The sequence below is a fragment of the Bactrocera dorsalis genome, chromosome 3, assembly GCF_023373825.1.
Source record: "Bactrocera dorsalis isolate Fly_Bdor chromosome 3, ASM2337382v1, whole genome shotgun sequence".
Taxonomy (NCBI): Eukaryota; Metazoa; Arthropoda; class Insecta; order Diptera; family Tephritidae; genus Bactrocera; species Bactrocera dorsalis.
In genome coordinates this window covers 66,582,176-66,603,434 of record NC_064305.1, presented here as the reverse complement: position 1 = coordinate 66,603,434, position 21,259 = coordinate 66,582,176, and the positions used below count along the sequence as shown (strand labels likewise).

At 34.3% G+C, this 21,259-nt stretch overlaps 4 protein-coding genes across 7 annotated transcripts in view; 1 reads left to right on the top strand and 3 right to left on the bottom strand.

Annotated features, from left to right (window-relative positions):
- LOC105228996 (SPARC-related modular calcium-binding protein 1) overlaps positions 1-4,094 on the bottom strand; it is a 42,752-nt gene extending 38,658 nt beyond the window's left edge. For 2 of the 3 annotated variants that reach the window (XM_049451093.1, XM_049451095.1), the window contains exon 1: positions 3,392-4,094. The gene's annotated coding sequence lies outside the window, so the exon portion shown is untranslated. The remainder of the gene's footprint in view (positions 1-3,391) is intronic. The other variant, XM_049451094.1, reaches the window with a different exon arrangement.
- A 1,472-nt stretch (positions 4,095-5,566) lies between these two features.
- Positions 5,567-15,507, top strand: LOC105233208 (sulfhydryl oxidase 1). Of its 2 annotated transcripts, none has more exons than XM_049453096.1 (4): positions 5,567-5,801; positions 5,884-6,914; positions 11,253-11,705; positions 14,289-15,507. In XM_049453096.1, the coding sequence occupies exons 2-4, from the start codon at positions 5,934-5,936 to the stop codon at positions 14,775-14,777; spliced, it is 1,923 nt and encodes a 640-aa protein (XP_049309053.1). In that variant the 5' UTR covers positions 5,567-5,801; positions 5,884-5,933; the 3' UTR covers positions 14,778-15,507. The 2 variants fall into 2 exon arrangements, with proteins under 2 accessions (XP_049309053.1, XP_029409235.2); XM_029553375.2 differs by having other exon boundaries at positions 5,870-6,914.
- An 867-nt stretch (positions 15,508-16,374) lies between these two features.
- On the bottom strand, positions 16,375-18,933 carry LOC105233209 (chromatin assembly factor 1 subunit B). Its single transcript, XM_011215212.4, has 2 exons — positions 18,231-18,933; positions 16,375-18,129 (listed from the first exon to the last, which is right to left on the bottom strand). Exons 1-2 carry the CDS (start codon positions 18,818-18,820, stop codon positions 16,446-16,448), a joined length of 2,274 nt encoding a protein of 757 aa, XP_011213514.2. The 5' UTR covers positions 18,821-18,933; the 3' UTR covers positions 16,375-16,445.
- An 885-nt stretch (positions 18,934-19,818) lies between these two features.
- Positions 19,819-21,083, bottom strand: LOC105233210 (cyclin-dependent kinase 5 homolog). The gene is made up of 4 exons (XM_011215213.4): positions 20,807-21,083; positions 20,471-20,738; positions 20,126-20,410; positions 19,819-20,065 (listed from the first exon to the last, which is right to left on the bottom strand). The coding sequence occupies exons 1-4, from the start codon at positions 20,972-20,974 to the stop codon at positions 19,905-19,907; spliced, it is 882 nt and encodes a 293-aa protein (XP_011213515.1). The 5' UTR covers positions 20,975-21,083; the 3' UTR covers positions 19,819-19,904.
- Positions 21,084-21,259: the final 176 nt, after the last annotated feature.

The following is a 21,259-nucleotide window of genomic DNA, read 5'->3' as shown; positions in this document are numbered from 1 at the left end:
TGTAATTTATGGTCATAATGAAAAGACGTATTTTTTTCTTTTTACTTAAGATGATCCTGTAAGAAGTTCTGCTGTCAACGCAGAGACAGCTTTTTTCCGAGGAACTGCCGAAAATGGCGTCGTAATGGCTGTGTTTGAATATTTGAACCTTTGAACCTTTCGGTTATAGCCGTTTTTACAACAACGCGTCAGTCGCATTTCCTTTTCGATGTTTGGCGGCAATTGGAAGGTTCAAGTATAGCCTGGTTCTTCTCCACCTGATCTTTCCAACGGAGTGTAGATCTTCCTCTTCCTCTGCTTCCTCCGGCGGGTGCTGCGTCGAATACTCTCAAAACTGGAAGTTTTCATCTATTTAAATTACATGACCTAAACGCTGCCCTTAATTCTCTGAACTATGTCAATGGCGTCGTATATCTCATACAGCTCATCGTTCCATCGACTGCGGTATTCGCCATTGCCACTGCGCTCAGCACCATAAATCTTCCGTAGAACTTTTCTCTCGAAAACTCATAACGAAGACTCATCAAATGTTGTCAACAAAAGTGCCTCTGCAGGACGGGGATGAGTGACTTGTAGAATTTGGTCTTTGTTCGTCGTGAGAGGACTTTACTTCTCAATTACGTACTCCGTTCGATGAAGCACCTGTTGGCAAGAGTTATTATGCTTTGGATTTCGAGGCTGACGTTGTTGTTGGTATTAATGCTGGTTAAAGGATATAAATTGTCTACAACTTCGAAGTTATGACTGTTAACAGTGAGGTGGGAACTAATTCCCGAGTGCGACGACTATTTGTTTGATGACAGGAGATATTTCGTCTTGCCCTCGTTCACTACCAGACCCATTAGCTTCACTTCCTTATCCAGTCTGTAGAAAGCAGAACTACCGACCTTCGGCTTGAGGCCAATTATATCAATATCATCGACGTACGCTAGCAGAACACTCGTGTAGAAGATTCAGCTCTGCAGCTCGAATTATTTTCCCCACCAGTAGATTGAGGAATTCGCACGATAGGGAGTTGTCTTGTCTGAAACCTCGTAACCTTGGTATCGAACGGCGCGGAGAGGTCCTTCCCGATCCTGTAGGAGCTTTTTATATTGCTCAACGTCAGTTTGCACAGCCGTATTAGTTTTGCGGGGATACCAAATTTAGACATAGCGGTACTTTTTCTGCTGTCAAAAGCAGCTTTGAAATCGACGAAGAGATGATGTGTGTCGATCCCATTTTCCAAGAATTGGCGTATGGTGAATATATGATCAGTTGTTGATTTCCAGACCTAAGGCCACACTGATAAGGTCCAATCAGTTTGTTTGTTTGGCTTTAATCTTTCGCACAGTACGCTCGAAAAAACCTCACATGAGATGTTGGGGAAGCCCCACGGTAGTTGGTGCAAATTGTAGGGTCTCCCCTTTCGTGGATTAACACACACACCCACTGGCAATAAAATACTTATAAAAGCTATCTTGTATACCGTCAAACCTTGGAATGTGTCGAATCGAACAACAACTGTTATAAATCAAATGACCTGGCATAACAAATCTGAATTTGAACAGCAAGCGCTTAGTGTAACACATTAATAGAATACCCATATATAAACTGGTATTAAATTTTAGTGCAAAACTGCATTGTTGATACTGAAACTTTAGGTCATTACCTTAAATTAGATCCAGTAGCTTATATTTTTCTACAAATAAAAGAAAACTTTTCTTTCAGCAAATGTGATCTTTTTTTCGCCAAAGGTTAGAATATCCAGTATCAAATCTGTTTGAGAGGATATTTAATCCAGTCATCTGAATGAAGAGATTTTTGTTGCATGGTAAGAGATCCAAGTTGGGTTTACGACAAATATTTTGACTGCCAATTGTAAACGATCACATAATATTTTGAAATTAGTTTCTAAAAAATTGGCATTGAGTATTATTGACCGAATTTGGTAGTAACTTTTCGGAAAAATCACAAAAACAAGGAACAAAAAACAGCATTGAAGTTAGGAGACCCTTTATCAGTTGTGCTACCATCATTCAAATTATTATTTATTTTTCTCCATTATTTAGAAAAGTTTACCATTTCCGCAACCTCACGAATAGTTAAAAAACAAATACGAATCAATTTGTTTAAACGTATATAAATACTTACTTTTACATAGCATTTTTTACGAAAGAATTGAAGAAAGGTTCAATATTTATTTCAATTAAATTTTTAAGTAAATTGTAGTATTATTTTGTACTTTCAAAAACTTCTGTACAACAGGCATTATTTGGGGAATCCCCAAGCAATCAATATTAGAGTAAGCAATGGTAGTGCAAAGTAAGCAAAGAAAGAACAATTTACAAAAAAAAAATAAACACTAAATATCAATAATATGAAAATTGAGATAATTTTTAAAACAATTGTAAAAAAATATTAAACAATTGTTGCTATGAGGCGCAGTTTAAAAGTATATGTACAAATAATATTCATGCAACTTTCAAAATTCGAATCACAGGAGAAAAAAGGAAATATGAATGAAGCAACTGTATAGATAGTGTTGTACTAGTTATCAGTATATGAAATATTCGTACTATCAAATTTCAAGTGCTCTACGCAATTTAAGGCGTGTCTGCCAGCCATTATATCTGTCTATAATCTCGTAAATTATTTAAATTTTTGTGCAGAAGAGCATCGCTTAAGTCATAAATTATTAAAATTAATGATTAAAATTTGTCGTTTTGCTGAGAAATCGTATTAACGTAATGCTTTTTAAAGCTAAGCAATAAGCATTCGCGGAGCATCACATTCAACTCAATATTTAACCACGAAAAAATTTACACTTTAAGTTTTTCGTGGACCTTAAAAGCAACTCAAAAGGGCTATTAATAAGTATTTACACTGCTTAATAACTAACTATACAATAATCTATCATATTGCATCTAAAAAATGGATGGAGAATGGACTAGGAAGATAGTTAGCATATGTTCACCTAGAAAATAGGTAATTAAGGTTGGGTGTTACTTAGTGGCTGAAGTAAGTTACATGAAGAAGTATTTAAATTTTGTAATGCGCATATCCACTAATAATATTTTACACAATACATATATTATATTTTAAATATTATTCTCTCCAATTTCACTATTTTTAAAGTAGTCCAAAATGCATGTGTGCTGCGCTTACGGAATTGTTTACATTTTGCATAGTCAAGTGTCAAACAAAAGTAAAGGCAGCGGTGCGATGGATTGTCAAAGAAATTGATACACTGCCATATGATCGTTGTTAAAAATATCATTTAAAATAAGTATTTATTTATAAATGTGAAAAGCTTATAAAAACACCAAATTAACGATAAATAAGTAGCACAAATGCGCAATATATTGCATAAAAATTACTTCTACCGTAATTTATAATTTCAGAGACTCACACGCAATTAGAGGTCCAACCTTGAAAGGATTCGTTCAAAGTACCAAACTAACAACATTAAATTTTTATTGCTGCAATATGCCGCCTTTTTATTTCACTTTCTTGTCACTTTCAGTATTTAATTTTATTTGTTTCAGTGTGAATACACTCGCACATTCGTGCATACATATGTACATGTGTGGACAAATGAAATATTAACGAGCTAGCAAGAGTATATGGTGTTTTATTAATAACAATGCGATCTGTCTTATCAAAATACACAAAGACAGACACGACCCAAGCAAATGAAGAGGTCGACACTGGAGACGCTGGTCCGCGTTGAGCACGGCTACTGCACAAAGATCAGCACAAGACGTCGCGAACCGTATAAAACACTCAATTAGCATCAATTATTCACGATCTTTAATAAAGTTTTAATTGCGGTATTTAACGTAGCAAGTCAGTGCCAACGATTTTTTTTTTAGTTTATATATGTATATTACATATGTATGCGCATCATATTAGATAAATATAATGACTATTTTTTTCATTATATACTTTATTTTTCGTACTACCGTTATTCAATAATTTGCACTTATATTTTACATATATTAATTAATTTATTATTACAATATTTTTGCTTCGTTATATTAAAGTTTTTGTATTCAAAAATCGTGGCGTTCGCAACAACGTCTGTACATGGACTGATTCCATTGATGGAGCGTTGTGCGCCAAATGAATGAAGCTTTAATAATTTGCAGGGCGTCCCATTTCGTCGCGAAGAGAATTTGCTCGTGATAAAGTTCTTTGAAATATGTGTATGAGTCGATATTTTGTAATTTCAGAGAGTGTTTTTCTTAAGAGTCTTTAGCGAAAGAGCGTGTATATATAAAAAAGAACGTAAAAAGTAGAGTTTATTAAAAAAGCCGGTCTCGTGAAACAAACAAATTGATACCGCTACAGTCGTAAGCATGCCACTAATAACGATTTTCAGTTTTGAGTCACTGTGGAATTTATGTTCATGCGTTGGCAGTGCTATTTTGATGTTTTATAATATCATAACTAGATAATTGTTAACATATTTTTAATAATTATGTTTTTTGGTTTAAATTTTTTCTAGTTGCCTCATGAAGAATATACAACTTTTTCGTGCTAATACTTTTTAAATATTTATAGTCAACTCTAGCAACAACTTATCGAAATTTATATAAAATTAAAACGAATATTTGTTCGAGTTTGTTTTCTGCACTACCTCTGATACAAACAATATTTTTAAAATTGTATAATTTGTGGTATAAAATTGGCAAACAACAGCAATCATATACACGGAAACGGAACAACTTGGATGTACATCTTTTATATCCGTGCAATCATTACACATTGGCACTTCTACTTATAAATTTTGTCACAACACCGCTACAAACCAAAAACCTCAATGGTGACCACTTAAAATTTCAATTGCTGGTCCTATCGCCAAAACAACAACTTATTTGTGGATAAATTACAAATTCTTTTCCAAAGGCTGGCGTTGATTTGTTTACACTTCTTCATTTTTGTTTATATTTCTTCATTTTAATATCACATATGTATGTACATTTACAATTAAACATATAATCTAAAAATATATACACATTGAGAAAGCTTTCACACGTTCACACTTTAAATAAATTATTATTTATTTTGACGGTTTTCCACTAGCTTATGTACATAGTTATTCTAATACAGAAGTCGATAATACAAGTAATATCGACCACTAAATAAATACTTTCAGTGTTCAAACTTTCGGAAAAATGTATCGATAGATTTTAAAATTTTCACTATTTTTACTTAATTAAACTTAATAGCTAATAATAATATAACCACAATTAAATTAAATATTATATGTATATTCACCATAATAAATTAAAATTATCTTAGTTACATATTACTCATGTCTGATAAATAAAACAATCAAATAAAATATATTTCAATAATAATAATTTCAAAATTGAAATCAAATAGCATATAGTACTTTTCAATATTGCCGGAAGAACATTATGGAAAATTATTTTTTAAGAAATTAAAAATATTGTAAAAATTCTCCGCCGTGGAATTATTATGGCACACAGCACATTGCTCTAAAACTCGATTAACTAGGCAGCACTGTTTTTGGAGCTCAGTCACTGCCCCAATATGTCATTGCTTCAGCAGAGACGTGCTCTGCTTTCAGTAGTCGTGTATTTGTTAGTAACGTTAGTTGTTTATCATCTGTTCAGCGAATATTGAAGGAGTTGTGTATATTTTACACTTATATGTTTCATCGCCATTCGTATGGCTTTAAATAATACAAGTTGGTGCAAATGTAAATAAGGTGTAAGATCGATTGCAAGAAAACCTCATAACAGCGCTTGTACAAAAAACGGCAAAGTAATAGACCTTGAAATAAAGCAAGTGTATGTGGTACACACAAACATATGTTGGGCTACTAAATTAACAATTTACTGTCTTATAACTCTTCTAGTATTTACCTACTAGTTTCTGTTTAAAAGTCAATATTTGTGTTCCTACAACAACAAACTGTAACAATGCGGTCTACGTGTTGCGTCTCAAGCGGAACTGTAGTATTTCTTCTGACGTTAGTAGGACTTTCATTTTTAACATCTGCTAGTGTTATACCTGCTGTATTTCTTGGTGTACCTGATAAACCTGAAAATGGGCTCTACGATCCAAGTGGTAAGGTGGCAATTCTCACTGTAAATAACTTCAATGATACAGTACTGCGTCAAAATCGTTCATTGCTGGTGGAATTTTACAATACATTCTGTGGTCACTGCCAGCGATATGCTCCGCATTACAAAGCATTGGCCGAACGCTTGCATCCGTGGCGTGAAACATTACTAGTGGCAGCTATTGACTGCAATGCATTCGAAAACACTGGAATATGCCGCGATTACGAAATATTTGGATATCCAACAGTACGCTATTTTTCACCTGGATATATGTGCAAAGAAGGGAATTATGGTCAAAATATCAACCCACATACTGAAATAAACGAGTTAACAGCAAATATGGCACAACGGTTGGCAGCAGAAAATGATACGGATAGCTTGCCAAATTTCCCCAATCTACATAGTCTCACAGAAAATGAAAGCAAAACACTTTTTAATGGTTTGGATAGTAATAAAAAATTTGTGATATTAATTTACGAGCCAGAGAATACAACTGTGGGATTAGAGAGTATATTACAATTTCACTTATGGCCTGATGTGCAAGTGCGCCGTATCAACGACTTGAATTTAGCTAAAAAATTCCAAATTGATGGCGTACGTTATAAGATTGCAACGGTAGATAGAGAAGGAAACGTAGTGCCATATGGTGTCACAGAAGATACGCCACAAGCGTACATAGCTACAGTTGAAAGTTTTCTAGAAGCTCAACATTTTAAACCGCGTTCAGAAAAACCACCAAAAGCAGTAGCTAATCTTGCTCAAAATCAAGCCGATGATGGGAGTGGACGATCAATTATTATTTCCGAAGTACTAAGTAACAAGCATTTGGTTTATCAGGTATGTGAATATATCTTGCGATTACAATAAAATTGTGCACCTCAATTTATAGTGTTATTATTTACTTTATTATTATTGTTAAGTGTGCATGTACATATGTTTGATGGTGTTCCTATAGTTGTGGGCGCAAGCTTATTTTGCTATAATGGGGTGTACCTTTAAAACACTTGTCACGTTGTTGTACAAAAATGTACTGTTTATGTAAATGCAGTTGGTGGAGATGTAGTCTACATGAATTACAATAAATACTGCTAATGATAAAGAAAAAAAACAACTGAATTGAACTGTTGAACGATTGTACTGAAGCTATGATACCCAGATGCATTTCTTTTAGCATAATAGGGTATAAAAATATCTTCAATTTTATTTTAATCGGTCTGTCTGTATGACAGCTATGTATATGCTATAATGGACCAAACTGAACAATTTGTTCGGAGAATCTAGTTTTGTTTTGGTCAATAACCTATGCCAAATTTGATAAGGAAATTGACTTTGTGAAATAAAAAAAGCATTCCATACAAGGGGTTGATTTGTATCGAGCAGTTTATTTCGCAGCTATATGCTATAATGGTCCGATATCGTTGATTCCGACAATTAACCAGCTTCTTTGAGAAAAAAAAATGCCGTGCAAAATTTTATAACGATATCTCATTACCTGATGGAATAGTTTGCATATATGTGACCTGGTCTACGTAAAGAGAGCTAACGTGCGAAAATTAGTTTTCTGGGAAACAGCTGTTAAAAATAAACAACTCGTTTCGTCCACTAAATAGTGGAAATTGATTTTTTGACACCTAAGCCCCCTTTCCGTAGACTACACATGTATATAGAGCTCGTCACGTACCCGTATCGCCTATATACCTACATACATACATACATACATATGAATATTCACAGTAATTTTCATTGGTTTTGCCCAAAAATTATATTAATAGTTATAACAAGCAAGGAAGACCTAAGGTCAGGTGTAACCGAACATTCTATACTCTTGCCACTAGCAAGAATCAAAGTCCGGCAAGTACTTTCAGGGGCAAGCAAAACTTTATATTGATTTAGCATCTTCTTCATTTATATCGAAGATATAAAATTAAACTTGGGCAATAAACCTATTTGGAAAGATGGAAATCATTTTATTGGGTATACTGCGGCAGAAAAAGGGACGGCAATTAATTTTGAAAATTTGATAGACAGATATCCGGATTTCAACCCGTCTCGTCATCCTTATCATATTTATATATGTATATACAATATGTATAACTCCATATCTATCTCGATTAGATTAAGTTGATACAAACAACCGTTAGCTAAACAAAATTATTATACTTTGTGGCTACGTGTGGCAAGAGTATAAAAACATAGAGCTGTCGTTTTATTAATCTAATAATGCTCATTACCATAAATTAGGCAATCATAGCAACAAACATTACAGCCAAAAAATAGTCATAATATTGCCAATGATACACTTAAATGAAATAAATTAACTATATTTGTATGTACATATGTGCTAGGTATATTTAACTTTTTCATAGAAATGTTAGACGTCGTAGTTGAAAATATGTGCTATCTCGCTAGAAATAGCGACATGACTTTATGCCATTCAGTTTTCAAAATAATTTATTATACTTTTTTCCGGAGAGAATCGTAATTGCCTAAGTATGCAATTTTAACGCTTATTGACAACGCCATAAAGTGTAGGCTGCTCATTTTTCACAATGAAATACTACACATCACTTTAAAAGTGGATGATTTGTTGTGTATATCGTTCTAAATAATCTTTTGTATTATAAACGATTAAGTGCACTAATACATACACAGCTGCTATTCATTTTCACTTTTTAATCTAAAGATTCCGCGAATGTGTCGAAGCAAACGTAGACTGTTATCAATTGATTTATAAAAACATTTGCATATTTGTGCGTAAATAGATATTTTAGATTATATATGTTTCAAGAGGTCAGTAGAGTAATTTTTTTCAATTTTTTTTTTCTTTTTCTGTTCCCTTATACCCTTAGAATTAATGTAGAAACCTACTTTACCATTGGAAGGTTTCGAAAAAGGCCCAAAAATAATAATACCGCTCGACGTTCGGAGCGCTCGGAGTGTACATCTCAAGCTTTAAACACTTTTTTAAACTGACGGACATGATTCCACTCGAACTACTCAACCAATTTGTTTACTTTTTTTTCAACGTTCACAAAACGCCTGGCTATCGTCCTTATATAATTTTGTAATTTATTGACAATGTTATGACAAAATTTATGTAAAAAAACATGGGAGAAAATTAAAGAAAAAAGTTGATTACTTTTTTCATTATCAACATTTTTTCATGATTTTAGTAGGGACGATAACCATTCATGTACTTTTTAAGAATAAATTGTGTTTCACATTATCCAAACATGAGAAATCGTGTCCGCCAATGAAAAAACGCATCTCATTCACCCAGCCATTTCTTCGACAGATGTCATCAAAAAAATTCCGAAAAAATTGTTTATAAACTCCACGATATACATACTCATGATATGTATGTGAAAAAAGTTCTATTGTAGAATAAAAATTTCTATGAAAAAAATTTCTAAAAACAGGCCAGATTAACCTACTGACCCCTTAACGTATCTATGTACAACTTGAAATCGTTTGTTTTCCTAAGAAAACTATTATTATATTAAAAGTTCAAAAAGGTTTCTGAACTACTTGTGAGGAATACAAGCGTGTCAACTCGTTCCTGGCCGCTTAAAAATCTGGATCTGTTCGGCTTAATTAGAACTAACTGCTATGGAAATGTTGAATTTTCAAATGTGTGCACATTTGTGAGCGGGTTAGAAGCTCTTAGACGCCCAGGAAACTTAATACTACTAAATTTGCAGGTTGAATATCTTTTATTGTAAATAACCCATTATTTGCTAATTTTTTAAAAAAAATATCCGGCTTAAGTTGCAGTCGTTTTTTTAACTTAATCAATATTTGCTTCAAAGCTGTTGGTACAATATTTGCTCATAATAATATTTGTCATCAAAATGTTTGAAATTTTTGCAAGTTCAAGTTTGACATATGTATGTGTATTTTGGAATATTTTGAAACACTAAAAGTACACAAACCCGTTTGAATTTATTATACCCGGAACAGCATATAACAAGGTGTCATGAAGTTTGCAACACCCAGAAAGCGGCGTCGGGGATTTAATAAAATATACGTATTTAAAAATGATCAGCGTGGCGGAAGGCCATAAGTCGATGTAGCCATTTCTCTCTGACTTTCTGTATATGTATAGGCGAACTAGTCCCTCAGCTTGTCAGATATTGATCACAAATTTTACACAGGTCTCTTTCCAACCAATAAGCTACTCATTCGTCGGAACCAACAGATATTATACTACTATAAATGCTTTACAAAATTGAACTATCAAAATCAACCTCCTTTTTGTTTGACTAGATATCTTTACTTTCTTTGACATAGATTATTTTCCATGACAACGGTACAATATCCGATTTTTTTTTTCAAATCGGACCATTATAGCTGCCGTACAAACTGAACAAGTGCAATCAAGTTTTTTTATGTAAAACGTTTTTTTCATTTGAGGAGATATTTTTCACAGAATTTGGTAAAGATTATTTTTCAATATGCAATATTCGAACATTATGGATCGGATCGCATCACTGTAGCATATAGCTGTCATAGAAACTATCAAATAAAAATCAAATTTTTGTATATAAAACTTTTTATTTGGCAGATATTTTCACAGAATTTGTTATAGATTATTTTCCAAGGCTAAGATTCAATATTCGAACATATTGGATCGGATCGGAGTACTATAGCCCACAAAATGATCCATCAAAATCAAGATAAAAATCTTTGTATTCGCTTTTATGCTATAAAAAATGTACTGGTGTAGGGTATTATAGCCTCGGTGCAGCCGAAGTTAACGGTTTTTTATTTTTATTTTAAAGTAGGGTTAGTTGGTTGAGTAATAAAAAATAATTACGAAATTAATATTAAAATTCTTTCTAAATTATAAATTTTTTATTTTTTCTTAAAAAAATTATAAATTTGTTATATTTTATTACATGTGTTATTTTAAAAACATGTAGCTTACATATAGAAAATTTGCACAGACGATATCTAAATATTATAATTAAATATCCAGTGCATCGCGGCGTATTACCTTGATTTTAACACTTCACTCAATGTGCCAATATTTGCTAAACTCTTATTTTTGTTAAAAACATTCGCATGCATACACTCAAATACATACATACCAGCGGTATATTTACTTACGTTTTTTATACACTTTTATTTGATTATTGAAACAGATGTTCGAATAAATTTCTTCAATATTTTCAGGCTGATCTGGAAATGGCCCTACGTCAAATGCTTCTAAATGAGATACCAAAAGTACACGACATACGCGGTGAACAATTATTAGCTTTACAGCGCATATTGGGCGTCTTACAGCGCTATAACCCACTCGGACCACAGGGCAATTTGGTCATACGACGCTTACATGAATATGTTGTAAATGCCAACGAGTCGCTGGGCGGTGGCGATTTCCAAACAGAATTCGAGCATTTGAATAAAACATTCGGTCCGATATTCTCATCGAATCAATTTGTTGGCTGTGTCGCCTCGCAGCATAACAAACGTGGCTACACTTGTTCGCTGTGGACGCTCTTCCATCATCTGACCGTGCAAGCCGCACGCCAAGAGGTCAGCAATGATCCGTTAGAAGTACTAACCGCCATACACGGTTATGTAAAGTTCTTTTTCGGCTGCACTCATTGCTCAGAACACTTTCAGGTAAGGTGCACAACTCTTTTGAAAGTTATGAAAGTCTTTTGAGTCTATAAAAGTAAAATAAACGTCACCAAAATACACATAGTAGCAAATAAACAAGTAATAAGTAAATATAATTGCTTTTTACGCTTTTGAACTTCATTAGCATACGCTTTTTAATCAGCAACTGCTTTGATGGATAAGTAATGAGTACTATTTCCGCCCCCCGTTAACTGTTAAACAATTTTACAAAGTTTTAATTAAATCTTACATACACACATACATTTGTATATGGCATATGTTTGAGAGTATTTCAGTTCGCAAAATGTTAGCAAACTCTAGATAAGTAATAAATTACTTCACACTTTTAACTTTCGTTTAGCTTTGCTCTCAACAAAAGGCTTAACAAAGCTAAAAAGATTAGATTTTGTGCCGAAAAAAATAGCATTTGTTGTTTATAAAAAAAAATAATAACAAAATATCGTCCGTAATTTACTAGACAATGTCGCTTTGAGCCTAGAGCTAAAATACGTGCGATAGTCTGCGATAATTCCAAGCTCGACATATGTATGTATATGCTACAAGTTAATAATATTTTTAGTACGCTCAAATGTATTTTGAGCAAATAAATCGGGGTTTTGAAAATCCTTGACTGCCCTAACCTCTTAATTATTTAGTCTTTACCCGAAAAATATGCTATCAATTGACTTTTTAGCGCTTTTCCGAACTAAAACCTTCCGATACTAATCTTTTTTACGCTCTTTTATGATTTTCGGCATCTTGTGTTTTTTGAGGAGACTGTGACACTTAAGAATCATTTCTATCAAAGTTGCTACGAAATTGTTGTAAACCCTGATTTTGTCTATCAACTTAATGGTAGTCGGCAAAATTATTTAGGGAACATTTCAAGCTGCTACAAAAACTGGCTGATACTATAAAATGGTTGCTTCTTGCCAAAAGTTCCAATAGGCATATTCTTGTAAAAAAACACTAAGTTTGTGACATCCAGCATAATGAGCTAAGTCGATTTATCCATGTCCGTCTGACTGTCTGTCTATATATGTACGAACTAGTCGCAGTTTTTGAGCTAGCGATCTGAAATTTTGAGTAGTTTGATAGTTCCAAACATAGACAACACTATAAAGAGGACTCTCTAAACATCTGAGAAATCGTGGGCAATTTTTCGCACTTTAATTCAGCAAGTCCGGATCAGCAAAGCTTCTTTATAATTTATTTTTACTATTTATAGGAATATGTACATATTCCCTTTTCTCACAAGAGCCATCGCTTTCTCCCATACTCTTCCATTTCACAGTCTTTTGTTGTTTATAACTGTAAACAGTTTAATAGTGAAGCAATGCTAATTATAATTCAAAATATTTGCAAATTATATATAGGTAACTGTGCATTCATATATTATTATATACATATATGCATTATAACTGTATATATCTATTTATGTACTTACATATATGGTTTGCTTAGTAGGTTTCTTGTCCATGTTTTTATTTTGTTTACGCTATACGAATGCTTACTCAAGGTCTTTTCCTCCAACAGTTCAGTGAAAGTTCATTTGGATATAAGTATTCACCTACATATGTACATGTATATATGTATATACATACATAAGTATAGCATGTATGAATATAGCCATTTTTACTATTATTTTTAACAATGTTGTCATATTGTCAGTGCTTTCCAGCTAAAGTATTCGTATGTACAATATTGGTTTTAAAAATGTGCAAGGCAGTGGTCATGATTTACTAAATTATATGCATTCCAAATGCGACAAGTAGCCAAAGTTTGTCCCTAGGGAGGTTCATTACATATTTATACCTGCTGAGGTTGTAACTACCCATCAGCAACTTGGTATGGCGCATGTCTCTCTCTGCTTGCTCCTTCTTTCTTCTGAAACAGCTCCGTAGATCCTCATCTGTCATGGAGCTATGGAACGAATGATAGCTAATGCTAACAGTAAGCAAAAACAATTTATGTGGTTAAAAACTAGTCATTCTACTCAATATTATGAGGAAGTAGCAGCCATATTTCGTGCCATCGAAAATATTTGTTCGAAGGAAAGCGAAATTTCGTCTCTATATTTCAAGTTCCTATGGGAATCTATATGAAATACTTTATAGTCTATTATCTCGGTCGTATAATTTCAATGCATTTTTGTACAACTAGTGGAAGAATAATTGTAAGCCGGTTAGAACGACAAAATTTCTTCTTGCTTGTCTTTTTGATGTATTGCAAGTAAAACTGTATTTAATTATGTACATATATAATATAAGGTAATAGCTAGTAACTTCCTTTATCGTATTTTTATCTGTCTTGCTCCATCTACTTACGTACATACATATATTCTCGGAATATGGATTCTAATAATATATTTAGCATTAAAATCGCGATAATTAGAAATTGTTGTTTTTAATTTGGCAGACGTGAGTAGGTACTCAAATTTGACCTAACAATAATCACAAAGCAATCAGTATATGTATGTGATCAAAACTTTACAAAGATTACACAGCGGTTTATTAACTATATTTTTCTATTGAAGTGTGTTTTTTATTAATACAAATCAATTAATACATATTATTTACTCGGCAGGCTATGGCAACACGTCGAAAAATCTGGAATGTGCCGAACAAAGATGAGGCTGTACTCTGGCTGTGGGCCGCACACAACGAAGTAAACAATCGTCTAGCAGGCGATGAAACAGAGGATCCGAAATTCCCAAAAATACAATTCCCCAGCGAAGCGAGTTGTTCGCAGTGCCATAAATCCGATCCAGCCGTATCTTCCAGCAAATCGTCCATTAACTGGGACAAAGACGCCGTGCTAAGTTTCCTTAAAAACATACACAATCCCGGCTATGTTAGTCGTTACGGCGTCGAAAACGAAGCTGTGCTGCAGCCATCACTGGAGAAGCTGCGCCAGAAACGCATGATCGGCAATGTCTTCTCGGAAATGGACATGCGCATGGGCATGCTGTTGTATGGTTTCTGCATTGTTATGATGGTGTTGGCGTTTAAGCTCTTCGCATTAAAGAGCTATCGCAAAAAGCCCTACATGCACGACATCCTCGGGAAAGTGTAAGTCAGCGTGCAAGGGAAATCGCTGCAAAGGTGCAAATTCAATAAAAGTGTGCGCGCAAAAAAACAGTCGACGATATTTCGCAAATTTGTGGAATGTATTTATACAATGTTGCAGCGTTTTGCATACTTTGTAGTGCGAGAAGTGTATTTTTTGTTTTTATTGTTTTTTAATTTGTTGTTCCACGCAAAGGAATGCTAACTCAAGTGCAATTCCATTTATAGCATAATAGTAATTGGCGGCATGTGCGTGTATATATGTATATGTGATGACACGTTGTTGACATTTTACAGTAAATTTTAAGTAACTGAAATTATTTTAAACGCAAAATTCCAACAAAAACAAAATTGTTTGTGATTATATATGCATGTACATATGTATAAGTTCCATTGTTTAATATGCCGTCTCAAAAATATAAATAATTCCAATACATGCAAACAAGTTATGCATCCATACATTTATATTGTACTAAATTTAATTAATATGTATTTGTATATGCAATTATTAATTTTAAGCGAAAACGATGTAACGATCCCACAGAATTACATACACACATACGCATACACATTTATTATATAAGCGATTGCAGTTCAGGTTTTACTACTTTTTATACACCAACTAAGTACCATCAAAGTTTACAACGAAAAGTCTATAAGGATCTAAACATATTTCTAATTATGCAAATAAATGTAAATATATATGTATGTAGTAAATAAATATAGAACTAAAAAGATATCAGTGTATTTCTCCTGCTATGATCCACGATATTTAATAAGTTTGTATATATATAATTACTAAATATCATCAAACCACGAGCAGCTGAAAGTTTTTTTTATTGTGATGTGCATCGATCCTATCGTTTAAATATATACATACATATATATGTATATTTATAAATAAATAGTGTTAAAATATCACTTCTATTTCTTCTGAATCTTATAGAAAACAATTTTTCACAGTAGCAGTATAACTCAAGTGATAAGATAGGCTTTTGTTCAGTGGCTGTCAACAAGCAACAAGCAAGTTTGTATAAAAACACATGTGACATTAGCACAATGTAGTTACAAGACAATGTAAACAATGCTGACGTTTTCGTTGCAGCAAAATAACAGACAAAAAAAACTAACAACATTAAGTGTAGATCGGTACAGTTTAAATATTTTTCATTCAAACAGTTAACGATAACCTAGAACTTTAGAGAAAAAATGCTTGATTGTTTTTTGCGAGTGACTTTAAGTGCTCGTTTAGGTATCGTAAAAAAATGCCGTCTACGTAAAAACAAAAAAAAAGATGTATACATCTTATAAATACAAAAGATTTCTTAAGAACTTAATTTTGATCGGTCAATTTGTATGCCAGCTATATGTTATAGTGGTCTAATTTGAATAATTTCTGCGGTGTTTGTTCCGTTGCCTTAAGCAATAATCTGTACCAAATTTCCTGAAGATATCTCCATGTATTATTCATGAGGGACTAGTTCGCAAACGGGCATGACTAAATCGATCCAGCTCGTCACGCTGATCACTTACTTGTACTTATGCATCTTTTCCTGGCCCCAACTCTATCTGTTATTGAAAAATTCGTTTTTTGATGATTGTATTATGTATATTTTAGGGTTTTCTTAAAAACATCACTCACGTCTTACAATTAAAAACAATTATTTATTCATTATTATTCCAATAACTTCTTTTTTGATTTGGGCGTTGAAATTGTTTTTAGCGCGACACGCCGTGGAGTTTTATTTCCCGGTGTTTTAGGTGTAGATGTCGTTGCGCATTCTTCCTTGCTAGCTGTTGTTTCAATATTTATCTGTTGTTCGACGCTCTTACTAACTTGATCTGCAGTAGTTTTGACAATTGCCGCCTGTGAGTTATTATCCACTGAATCCTCGTAAACCAAACGTATATCTTCTGTGCACTCCAATGTCGCGTCCTTGTTGACAGGCGACTTTTGAACCTCAGCTGCTGCGGGAGGTTTAATCGGTTCATCCATTGGTGTAGTAGGCTTTGTTTGCACCACAGTGTTACTATCGTCTACTTCCATTGGTGTTGGCCAGGCATCTAGCGCCACTTCTTCTACAGTTGAGGTTGAAACTGCCGCTGGTGGTGCTGGCATCGTTATAAGCGCACGAGGCGCGCGTCGCACTGATATGGGGGTAGCGCCTTTTGACTGTCGCGTTGTAGCAGGCGTAATTGTGGCTTTCTTTGCGCTATTTATATTCGTCTCACCGGTAGTGGGTGTGTTAGTTACACTGGGTAACGTTGAACTGCGTGGTGTGCGTCTAACCATTATCGGTGTGACGGGACGACTTTTCTTCTCCGGTGATTCGAAGCGTTCATCGGAGCTAAGAATTTCCTTGTCAATAATAATTTGAGCACCAAGCGTTTTGGTTATTGCCAATGCGGGCCCAGCATTATTTAAGTTCACTGACACGCTCTCATTAACTATACTTTTATTATTTTGAGTTAAGGCTGCGCTTTCGCCGCTGTTTACTTCTAAGGCATTTTCAGCTTGTTTTTCTACTGTTGTTGTAGTGGTAGCAGGTGTTGTTTTAGCTGCAGCTTCAACTGTCGTCTCCATTGGCTCATGGGTTTTTTGTTCCTCGGCTATTTGCACTAGCGGATAACGTTTGATGTTTATACTTTTCGGTTCATCAGTCGATGGTTTGCGCTCCTTAACGCTTTGTCCGTCGTTTTCCTTTTGTTTCTTCGATTTTTTACCAACCGTACTGATGTCATTTGCACTTAACACTTGCGCCGCATCTTCATATTCTTCTCCCAATTCTCCCGCTTCAAAGGTGATCAATGAACAGAAACCATCCGTACTCGACACAACGACAATTCGGCCGTCACTCGACCAAGTCACATCTGTTAGCCGTGTGTAGTGTATATTTGAGATTACTGCAAATGGTTGTCGCTGCTGCGTATCATAAAAGTAAACGGAACTACGTGTTGCGACGGCGAAAATCATACGATATGGCAGTGGCACAACTGGTGGATTAACATCAGCTTTATGTGGTCGCAATCGATAGAGAATCGGGCAACAACGCACCGCCACTGTATACTGTCCGGGACAGGGCAATACAATGGCAGGTTGTCGGAAGGCATGTCGACTAAATGCGTATGTGGTGTGCAATGATTGAGCTACGTCATCTTTTTCGGCTACACCGGCAGGTGTTAGCAACAATTTTCCATCAGGCGTAAAGCAGAGGCGACGAAAGAATGTCTGCAATGTATCGTCGTGGAATATACGCAAACGATGGCCGTAAAATTCATGACCCTCACCGACCGGTAGTGTGGATTTGTTAATGCGATGTAAAACCCTCTTCGTCTGTATGTCGAAAATACGTAAATATCTGTAAGATCAGTAAGTAAAGTTTTTATGTTTTCCAATTGGAAATATGTAATATTAACTTTGATTTGTTCTTATATGTTATGGCTTTTTATTTCACTTTACCTATCCGAACTCAGTGTAGCAATATATTGATTTTTTGGATCCCAAGCCACACCTTGTACAAACGATTTGTGATCACGCAACATTCCCGTAGATTTTCCCTTTTGCACGTCCCAGACCATAGCAGAATTATCCACAGAACCGCTTACGAGAAACTGTGAATTTGGCGCCCAACTCAAATCGTAAATGTCCTCCATGTGACCGCGCAATACCTTTAATACAATCCATACTTCTTTGTCCTGCTCGTTAGTGTTGTCTAATATATTCAATGGTTCTTGCTCTCCTTTCAGCTTCCAAATGAAGACGACACTCTCGTCATCACCTGATGCCAGCAACTCACCATTTGGTGACCATTTTACAGCATTCACTGCACGCTGATGCCGCGTTAAATCGGCAGCCAAATCCAATTCTATATCTTTTTCATCCTCTGTGTAGTTCATATACCAGATAAGTACATGAGCATCTGTGCCGCCCGATGCCAGGCGATGCTTTATATTGGGTTTTTCCGTTGATACCAATGATCTGGGTTGTATATCAACACTCAATACTGGGTCGCGATTGTGCCATGAGATTTCTGGTATTTTACACTTCATATTTCAATAAATAACTTTAATATAATATTACAATTAATCAGCGTAAACAAAAACCTTATGAAAAATTAGCAAGCAATTAACAAGCAAAAATCACATTTACGCGCCAAATCACAAAATATGTAATGTCAAAAACAATGTGGAAGATGAGATCAAAACAAAAGAAAGGGAAATTAGAGTTGCCGCCACTTTTACGTTCAATGAAATCGATGTCAACACCCTAATATAAAAACAGCAACTTCACAATCTCTCTCTAAAAATTGGGGTTTTAAGCTTTTGCTGAAAAAATATTTTTAAATATTCAAGTTTAGGATTTACTCCTTTTCAAAATCGGTTATTTATCAAAAACCAGAATATGCATGACATTAACTTATTAGCGACCTTTAGATATTGTTTATTACGATAACAACACAACCGTAACAGTTGTCAAAGAATATGTGACGTTTGTTTTATGAATAGAAAAAGTATTTGGCGGTTTTTATTTTTATTTAAATATAATTGGGACAGTATCTCTCTATGGTATATATCTCCGAGAATGTTTTCTTTCTTTGTTACAAAAATTGTAAACGCTCCCGATGGAGAGGAGGTATAATGGCAAAATCGCTTATAATTTAAATATAATATTAGTAATTGAATCACTACGCTATATTCTAAACGAATTCACAATTCTTAAATGGCTCACTACTACTTTAGAAGGGAACTTAAAAATATACAATGGATAATTTAACATTAAATTTGATGGCAATATCAGCACTGCATAAACATTTACAGTCTCGTATATTGGTTACACAAAATAGAACAGTTCTTTAAACACAATATAAATAAATAAATATTAAGTACTCAACTATATGTTATATTAATACGTACATTTAAGACGGCTTTTTCGTTCAACCATTTTGATTTTTAGAAATTATCTTAAAAGTTAATAGCTACCAGCGCACAATCGGGCGAAGGATGCTTTCGCTCCCATATTCTTATAAATATTCATTATTGCTAAATAATTTGTTTTTTTTTTTTTGCCAATTAGAAGCGGTTACAGCAACGTAAGTAAATAACGTAAATATGCTTAATAGTATTTTAAATATTATTAGTGATTTGACGAACTTTCAGTGAAATATGGATGTTGCATAGCCTGTTCCGCACTAATACGTTGATTTGGCCTACAAACCAATAGCTTTTGCAATAAATCTCGACCTTTAGAATTAAGACGGGGTACTATTTGACTCCAGGATGTAATAGGCGGAAATGCTATAATTTAACAGATTTTTATAAAGGAAATAATTTTGAGTAATAAAAAATAACACTTACATGGAAGCGCCACGTAATCAGCCAAGTGAGTAACACCAGGCCAAGTCTCTTCTGTGGGAGTGCCAAGCACACGGAAGATCTTCATCAGTTGATCCAAAACATCTGATCCTGGAAATAACGGTCGACCGGCATCGGCAAGTTCAGCAAATATACAACCTGCCGACCACATATCAATACTGGTTGTATACAATTTCGCACCAAAGAGTACATCTGGTGGTCTATACCATAGTGTGACTACTTCAGCGGAATAACACTTTACGGGAATACCAAAAGCACGAGCCAGACCTATTATTTTAAATAATATAGTTACTTTTAATATATTTTTATTAATTGCAGTAGTTTTACCGAAATCTGCTAATTTTAGCTCGCCATTTTTGTTGATCAATAAATTCTGGGGCTTCAAGTCCCGGTGGAGTACATTGTGACTGTGACAGAAAGCGAGCCCACGCAACAGTTGTAACATAAAGCTGCGACAAACTGCCATATCGATTTCTCCATTTAAGCTGTCAAAATATTTCTTCAGATCCTGATCACAGTGCTCAAAAACTAACGTTAACTTCTTGTCCGAGTGTAACACATCATAGAGACGGACAATGTTTTTATGTTTCAGCTCCTAAATGTGTTTTATTAATATATGTTTTATTAATAAAAAAAAAATGCACTAAATCCCTTTCCACACACCTTCAAAAGGCAAATTTCTCTAAGTGCGGAACTAGGCACTCCCTCGTCGTCCTCGTCCAAACGAACACGTTTCAAAGCCACAATTTCCATGGTCTCACGGTTACGTCCTTTAAATACTGTACCGTAAGTACCCTCACCGATTTTTTCCAATTTTTCATATTTTTGCATTTTGTTTAGGCAACACGCACAAAATAAACCACTTGATAACTTAATTTAACGCTTATGATTTTGACAAGAATAGTGCAAAATTTTTAGAACTCGATTTCAAGTGTTGATTGTCAAAACAAATATCATGAGTACTAAAAAGTGATAAGAGATGTCAGTGTGGTAAAACAATTTGAATTGATTTTGATAAATACGTTTAATTGACAGAACAAAAACACAATTTTATTGTTTCTGCAAATAAACATCTGCATGAAAAAGAAAATTTATAATTCATTATAAATATGTGTT